The following is an 8,943-nucleotide window of genomic DNA, read 5'->3' as shown; positions in this document are numbered from 1 at the left end:
TGATTTTTGTTTTCCAAAATAATGAGTTTACACAGCAAATCACCCTCTTTAGAGCTTTTCATGTATTTTGAAACTAGGTTGTTGTTTTTTTTTGAAGACCTGTAATGTAAATGTGTGTCTCTAATGCACCCCTACGGGGTGACCGTGGCTCAGGGGGTTGGGAAGCGCATCTGTAACCGGAAGGTCGCCGGTTTGATCCCCGGGCTCTCTGTCCTGGTTGTTGTGTCCTTGGGCAAGACACTTTACCCTACTGGCAGAGGGGCCGATGGTGTAATATGGCAGCCTCGCTTCTGTCAGTCTACCCCAGTGCAGCTGTGGCTACAACTGTAGCTTGCCTCCGCCAGTGTGTGAATGTGAGAGTGAATGAATAGTGGCATTGTAAAGCGCTATGGATGTCTTGAAAAGCGCTATATAAATCCAATCCATTATTATTCTCTTAAGGTGCTTCTTCTGTAGTTCAAATGTGCTATAGCCTATAACACAGACGTGACAGCCAACACAAAAAGTAGTATACGTTTGAAGTATATTTTTTCATTTACAAAAAAACACACAATCAATTTAACAGAGTGGATTAGATACTGAACTTAGAGGATAGAAACAACATATCAATCCTATCATGCTAGTACTGATCCGATACAAATACCAGCATTGGTATTGATACTAATGATATTTGGATCAATGTGCTCACCCTTACAGAGAAAAGGCATGGTATTGCTAATACCAGTGATATCACAATAGTTTTATATGAATTTATACTAGTATTATCACTGATGGTATGACAAAGCACTACTTGAAACCCACCTCTACTCTGCAAACAGTATATGGTGAGCTGAAGGCCCACATCCATTTAAGGAACTGATTTTCAGATAGTGTTCATCTGAATGTAGATAGTAAGGAGATACATGATATGCCCATTTTTTGGCTACTAGCTCTTTGAAAGTCACAAAAATACTACTTCGTGGCTGCCAAACTATATTATCTTTGCCATTTGTCAAAAATACAGAAAATCCACAAAAAATGACAAAAATTATGTGTTTAAAAAAAATTAATTAAAAAAAAAAAAAGCCAGGCTGCTAGTAACAAAGTAACAAAGCCTAAAGACACGCCTCAAGAGTAAAATAGACCATTTGGTGATGCTTGTCTGACTCCTTTAAATAGAAAGGTATTGTGTGACCCAATTAAAAAAAATATCAGTTTGCATAACAACTATTAACCATTTCATTATTTTTATACATATGCATTTGTTTCAGCATAACCTCATAATCTACTATGAAGATATACAGTTAACTTTTGACAGTATCAGTTACTGTGTTTATGCCTGTCTGGGATTTGCAATGAACAAAAGAGGAGACAGGAAATTAAGAGTGTATTTCTATATTTATTCTTGATTTATGTTTCAGTTTCTATAATGCCATTCATTCGAACTAACATGACATCTTAAACTAACAGTTAAAAACAGCAGATCTGTTCAAAATAATGAGTTTATTCTTGAGTGACAAAACTTGAATAATACGTTGCTTTAAATAATTTATCGGCTGTGTTCATAATGTCTATCTCAGATAGTTTGGCCACGCCCTACTTTACAGAAAATACTTGGGATGAACTGTCAGCGCTGAATTTACAGTCGGCCTAATCAGTGTGATGAGAATCATGATCCACAGTTCTTGCATAGAAAACTTTGACAGAATTGCTGTTGCAATGATCAGAGTTTGAGCGATCTTTGAAAAAACTGTATGCCATTTTAAAGTGTGTAAAGTGCAGAAACAGACAGAGTAAGGCAGAAAGTCACGTCTAAAACAGAACACATCTATTGCTCTAATAAGATACTGATGGGGAGAGTTAAATGTTCATGGGTAGAGGGAAAAAAAAAGAGGTAGAGAGAGACGGTTATATGGTAACCAACAGGACAATTTGAACTGAAATGCACATATCAGCTGGGAGAAAAAGCTTTTTTCTTTCAGGAAATCATTATTGTCCAATCACCTCTGGGGTCTTAAAACGAAATATAGTAATCCTTAAATGTGATTCCTCGTAATGCTTACACGGAGCTTCGAACAATGTTGCTGCATTTCCACTGCTAATATAACAGCGTTTAAAACAGTTAAACCAAAGGCCTCCCTGAGTCTCCAAAGATCAAAGCTGATCATAAGTTTAGTAATAACTGGAAAAGTTCGACTCATGTTCACAATTCTCACTCGAGGCTCACGTTGATTGTCAGTCTCTCTGTCTTCAATCCAGCATTACTGGGCCTCAGAAACGGCTCTAACCAATCTGGCGCCCTAGGCAAGATTTTAGGTGGCGCCCCCCTACATCAGCAGTGTAGTGTAATGTTGTAACAAATAATATTTCTATTAAATAAGCTTTACTTTGCATTTTAATTAACGTGGGATTATTTTTTGTATTTAGAAATAATAGTACCAACTTCTTCTTCTTTTTTTTTTTTTTCAACATTTGTGGCACTGGCACCCCCTGATGGACGGCGCCCTTAGCATTTGCCTATACGGCCTATGCCACGGGCCGGCCCTGCTGGGCCTGTAGTTCTGATCACATCGCATCACATCTTAGGCATCGTCTTTGTATGAGCCAGACATACATTCATCAGCTACTGAGTCAGTACAGGTTAAATCCTTGTCTCTTTCCACGGTTTCTCTTTCTTCACACTGGTCCAAGCATTTTTTGCTGTTCGACTCCTCCTTAATTTCCTCGACTTCTTCCTTCTTTTTTGTTTCCAGGAGTTTCCTCTCACTCTTTTCTCCAGCGATATGTTCCTCTAAGTCTGAGTCCCCACACTCCCCTGCTTCTTCTGACAAAGAGTACATCTCCCTCGAGCTTTCTGCTGCGCTTGATGAGGCTTCTTTGTTGCCCCTTTGGTGTTTCTGAAACAAACCAAAGTCAGATACATCTTTGGAGTTGCTTCTCCTCTGGCTTGACATTTCACCAGAGCTCTCATCAGAGACCAGGGACATGAATCCATTAGGTAGACCATTGGAGGCTTCAGGTGGCCTGGGTGCAGCTGTTGAACTGCCCAGCTTGAGGATGGATGTAGCGATTTTGAATCGATTAAATTTGCTTTTCATCTGGGTGCTCTGTGGGCAAGCAGAGACCTTGAGTGAGGAATTAGGGTACGCAAGGCTGGATTCCACTGAGCTGCCACTGGCCTTTGCCACATTTAAAGCTGACTTTCCTGTCTTCATCATTCCCATCACCTCATAACGGAAACTGGAGATATCTTGTTTCAGCTCCTAAAAAACAAAGAGCAGCTTGACTGTGAAATTTATAACTACTAGCTGTTGGTATCAGCAAAAACTGAGCTGTATTGATTTAGCTAAAAAAGCTATCTAGCTAGCTTTGTAACTAGTTAGCTAACTAGTTAGCTAGCTAGCTTTGACTCAAAAACAGTTATGAGACAAAGCAACACTATGTCTCTAAATGCCTGTAGTCTAGACTAATAATTGATGCATTATTTATCTTTGTATGATCATGGTTATGTCTGTTAAACTAAGAAAAACAGTCACAATGCCCTTCAAATACCTTTGAACTATGATGAAAATCTGGATTAGTGAGCACTTAAACCATCTCCTCATACATCCACATATATATTGTCTTATCATCATTATCTTGTCAGAAGATGACTGTTATTAGTTTGTCTGATGACTTCCAGGCATGTCCTTAAAGGATTTGCATTAACAGTCAACGCATTACAATAATGGAAAAAAAGATTAAATATAACCAAAATGCAAAAGAAAAATATACAAACATGATGATAAATAACATAACATGAATGTATAATGAATGAATGAATAACATGAATGTCATATTCATTCAAGAAGACTACCTTGAAGTTGTCTTCAGTCAAGCCTTCCTCTGTCTTGGCATCTCGAATCATGGCAGCCACATAACGTTTCACCAGGTTCCTCAGTACCTCCTACAATAATAAAAAAAAAAATCTTGAACACAAAAGATCTGAAACTTTATTCAATACAAACTTCAAATGAATGAGACAGGAAACAGACAAATGTGCTCCTCTACAATGAAAAGTGATTTAAATCCTACTGAGTTCAGTTGTTTGGCTGATTTTGTGAAACATCATAAAAGCTTTTTATGGAACGTCCGCTTCAGGGTGTCAGCCCTGCGTTGAACCTGCCCTGTGTGTATCCACCTCTCACCCTTTGACCCCCACCTCCCCTCCCCCCTTTTGTAAAAGTAATTAAGAAAATGAACAGATGAAAACTGAGTGCTGGAAACCTAAAAAGGCCAATTTGTGTCTGCCGCACACACTTACACAGACAGTGGTGAGAGACTGTAATTATTTTCAGCTTGCTTTCAAAGAGACTGCACTTACCTGGTACTGATGGTTTATCCTCAGGTTCTCTGCAGCTCGCCTCTACACAGACATCAGATGCCAGAGGTTGGTTAGAGAAAGAGTGGGAGATGAGTTAAAAAAAAACAAACCTAAAACATATTTTGTTTTTCTTCACAGTATCACACTTTTCTGTAAACTCTGCTATCTGTGAGGCTCGATATGTGTCTCCTGAGTGCTGCACCATCAAACACGAAAAAGTTTCCCTCTAAAATTAGGCTGCAATAAAGTGAAAATTCTACTTTCTACAGAAACGAACACTTATTTCACTGGGTTATTTCGTTTAGTGTCATACAAGACAAAGCAGAGCAGCAAATCTTGGCTCTCTCTTATAAGTAAAGTTGCCTGATTATTTTTTAAATAAAATTCAGCTCAAGTCATGGAAATTCAGCTCTCAATCACCGCTATTATGCCTGGTCATATCAGGAAGCACTCTGGAAGCCATTCCTATACAACTCCAGACTTCAACATTATGAGTTCAAACAACTTTGTTTGTATAAGTACAAGTTACTCTCCACAGTAAAGCATATTTTACATCCATGGACCGAGAGGGTCCAAGAAAGATGTCCCTGCTCCAAAACTAAGACTTTCACCTTTGCCAGAAAGTTTTATGGTCAGGTGCAACAAACATTGAGCTTGTCACAAGAGGTACAAGTATGTCTGGAGGAGTGAAGGTAAGGCTTTCAAACCTAAGAACACTGTACCAGGCAAAAAGCGTGGTGACAGCATCATGCTCTGGGGCTGTTTTGCTACTCGTGGTACTGGTAATTGTACAAAGTGGGTGGAACAATGAAGGTGGAGAACCTCCAAATTTTACAATTACACGTAAAATCAGTAACTAGAATGTTGAAACTTGTACAATTGGGTTTTCCAACCAGACAATGATCCAAACACACATCAACTGGTTTTGGAGTTGATAAAACCTTGAATGGCCTTTGTAAAGTCATAAACCTCCAACCACAACTTATTTACAAAATATGAATTAGTATAACTGAATTTCTCAGTTATAAGTGTCGAGAAGGGAAATTATGCTGCTTAATAAAAAATGACTGAGCTCATTTTGCTGAGGGTGGAGAATCTGACGCGGGAAGCTCCACCATTGGCAAATATATGGTGTGACTGCATGTGAGTGAATGTGTGACTGGATGAAGGTGAGGATGAATAAATGTGGATAAACAATTTGCTTTTACCAGAATAATTTTTGTTTTGTTGACTGGGGTTAGATTATGGGATTATAGTATATTGTTGGGAGAATGCCAAATGCTAAAGGGGAAATATTTTTGATGTAACTCAGTCACCATTAATTGAAGAAACACATGACTGATAACTGTTCTGTTTTAAGTTTATTTTTATGACATAGATTGGATCATGAGTGGGGAAACTGAGCATGTTTAAGTTTTGTATAGTATCTTGACACATGAAATGTATCAAGATAAAGGGGGGTTTAGGGTTTAATAATTTAATTGTTTAATAATTTAGGATCATTTCAGGACCTTTTGGGTTTTTGATCATTTGGATATGGTAAAACTGAAACTGAAAAAATAAGAAACCGGAAACCTAAATTGGGTAAGCTAATAACACAAACCAGAAACGAGGATGCAGGGAGGTCCGGGGAAATACACCCAGAGAACACAGGGAGAAAGTACGGGGAGAACACAGACATAACAGGCTGGGGGAAACATGGAATAAACACAAAGAGAGACGAGAGCTCATAAATAGACAGAGGGGCACAAGGGGGTAAGAGTCACAAAGGGAAAAAATACTTAGGGAACACCACAACAGGACACCTCAGAAAACCTGGCCTAAATAAGGAGCGAAAATACAAGGAACCAAGAATACTGGGCCAACATGGCCCAGGACCATGACAGAACTGAATCCTGTTTAGAAGATACAATGCCGGTTTTTCAAAGCTGTGAATAAATCTTAGAGGGAAAATTAGTGAGGGTTGAAGGGGTAGAACAGGTTTGATTTTTTGATCTTTAGAAGAAGTGGTTATAATGTAGGCTTACACATACAGATATTACATAGGAGGTATTTTTAGGATAAAGGGGGAGCTTAAATAGAAATGATTTTTATACATATTGCATTTTGTGCTTTTAAAGGAGTTGTGGCTCAAATTTGTCTCTGGAGGGTCACGAGCCTTTGGCTAGCGCTATGATTAGCCAATCTACTGTGAGGATAATATGAGTTCATGAAGGATTGCACACGCTTACAGACACAGAGTTAAGAAACACACATGACAGTATTGATTCCAGGCAAAAGGCCTCAAATTGATTTAGTTTTTAACTGAACTTAAAGAAGGACCAAAGAGGAAGGAAAGCATATATTTTGGTTAGGTCTGATAAACTAGAATTAGAAGGTATTGTTATATTAAAAGGAGCAAAATGAAATAAAGAGGCTATACCAAAACAGGTGATAACATAGGAAATGTGAGGTTAAAATGAAGTTAACACATAGGAGTTGTTTCAGGGCAGCATTTAGCTATGATGAAATGTATACAGGAGTAATTGCTTATATGCTTAAACTTAATTGATTAGAATGGTTGTTTTCTTTTGGATCTTTTAGAGTAGAGGAACTTGCAGCAGCGACAATTTGTGCACAGGATGTTGATGATCAGATAAGGGAAAATAGAGCGAGCAACCGGACGTGAAAGCAGGGCTTAAAGAGTTTTAAAGGGATGAGTAATGTTGAAGAATATATATAAATACAAGTCAATAAGTTAAGAAGATAATTAGGATCAGGCTTTTGATTAAAGAGTCCCAAATAGGATAAGTTAGGGAGATGCAGGAAAAGGTGTTTTGTTTCTTTTGCAGAAGATCGATCTCGGCGACCACAGGAGGGGCGAGGATCCTGGAGATCTCGAGGTTCGAGACCACCAGAGAAGGGTCTGCGTGAGGACACAATGTATTGTGACCTCTGGTGTTCCAGAGGTCATGAGAGGGAGTGTCGAGAAGGGAAATTATTTTACTGCTATAGTTAAATAATTGTCATCATTACCATTGCATTAATAATAAAATCTGGAGTTTATATTGCATTCAGGGGTTAAACAGTGTCTCTTTCAGAAGGACTGAGTTGCAGGCTGACAGGAAGTTGTATGCAGAAGTGAAAGCAGATAGTTATTTTGAGCCGCAGGCTAAGACGAGGCTTTAACAATGTAACAGATAGCTTTAAGAAGGCCTTAAGCAGCTATGACTATTTTATACACAATGCATATCTGTGCTTATTAAAGAGTTGGAGCTCGGTCAATTAATTGGGGGTCGGAAGCTTTGTTCGGCGCGATGTTCGGACAATCTATTGTGCAAGTGACTTGGAGCCATAGAAGGAATTGCAATACATGCTTACAAAACACTTATATATCAGATCATTTTATATTAAGGTTTTAGTAGAGGTTCTTGGTTAAAACATTTATTTAGTAGAAGACATACACATAGTCTCAGTGAGCTTCTGGTCTGGTAAAAGGTCAGAAGTGCAACAGGTGAATTGAGAAAGAGCATTTGAGGACGAGACACAGACAGTAGGTGAAGAGGTGACACAAAGAGCATGTGAGGTCGTGACACACACACATAGAGTTAAATTTATTCAGAGGAACCGTTTCTTGGTGTCTCGGCAAGAAAGAGGAACAATTCATTTTAAGATAAGAACGGAAAGTACCAAGCCATGAAAATAGAAGATGGTTTTCTGGGTGAAAAGTCATGATGATGTTGATCTGATCCATGTATAAAATGTACCGGTGACGCATGAAGGGGCGTCAGTAAATAAACCCTGATGCTATAAAATATCTGTTCATGCTTTGATTAAGTCGAAGACTACTTCCTGTCTGCGTACAGAGTTGTCTTCCCACGCGTGTATTCATTAAAATCATTGTTTGACCAAAGATCCTCTGGACCATGGGTGGTGTGTACTCTCCTTCCTCAACTTTGAACCTTAACATAAGTTAAAAAGATAACAGCAATAAAATCTTTCAGCTTATTATTCCTTATGTTCATTTTTTAAACCAACCAACCAACCCCCCTTTTCTCTCTCTGTATGTGAAAACCATACAAACACATTTGACACCAGCCTTACCCCAAGGGTACCAATGGTGTCAGGGTGCTTGGAGCTTGTCCTCCACACCTGCTTCTTGATCCAGCACATGAGGTACCAGAATGATTTGGGGCTGGGGATGATGTTGAAAGGAGCTGGCAGAGTACCCCCTTCTTCAAAATAACTCATCCACAGTTTTGTCCTTGCAAATTTCCACTCAATGTCTGCATGGTCCTGAAATCAGATTGAGGTATATTTGATAAGAATGAATGTTTTGGTTGAACTGTTACACTTACATGACTGTTTGCAGTGTTTTTGATTAGTGCTCACAGCAATGTGCTGGTAGGAGTTGTTCATCATAGCTATGAGCATGTTGAGGAGGACCACCAATGAAATGATGTTGTAGGCCCCGAACATGTTGGCACCGACAAATTCAGTGAACTGGTGGTCAGCATCCACATTGGTCACATACAGGCTGATCAAACCAAAGATAGACCAGAAAAGAGACTGCAGGGTCTCAAATAATCTGCAAGACAACGTATGCGATGTAAGCCAAATTT

At 38.9% G+C, this 8,943-nt stretch overlaps 1 protein-coding gene across 1 annotated transcript in view; it reads right to left on the bottom strand.

The window, feature by feature from the left end:
- Positions 1–445: 445 nt before the first annotated feature.
- trpc4a (transient receptor potential cation channel, subfamily C, member 4a) overlaps positions 446–8,943 on the bottom strand; it is a 35,596-nt gene continuing 27,098 nt past the window's right edge. Inside the window, exons 12-17 of the mRNA XM_086308865.1 lie at positions 8,714–8,909; positions 8,426–8,617; positions 4,343–4,384; positions 3,836–3,925; positions 2,533–3,242; positions 446–2,249 (exon numbers count right to left, since the gene is read on the bottom strand). Coding sequence (XP_086164991.1) covers positions 2,562–3,242; positions 3,836–3,925; positions 4,343–4,384; positions 8,426–8,617; positions 8,714–8,909 — 1,201 coding nt within the window. The 3' untranslated portion in view covers positions 446–2,249; positions 2,533–2,561. The remainder of the gene's footprint in view (positions 2,250–2,532; positions 3,243–3,835; positions 3,926–4,342; positions 4,385–8,425; positions 8,618–8,713; positions 8,910–8,943) is intronic.

The sequence above is a fragment of the Aulonocara sp. 'chitande type north' Nkhata Bay genome, linkage group LG10 (assembly GCF_057382095.1).
Source record: "Aulonocara sp. 'chitande type north' Nkhata Bay isolate Kocher_YH1m ecotype deep benthic linkage group LG10, A_spYH_male_GT1.1, whole genome shotgun sequence".
NCBI classification, from domain to species: Eukaryota; Metazoa; Chordata; class Actinopteri; order Cichliformes; family Cichlidae; genus Aulonocara; species Aulonocara sp. 'chitande type north' Nkhata Bay.
Note: the sequence above shows the minus strand (reverse complement) of the source record. Positions and strands in the feature narration are given on the sequence as shown.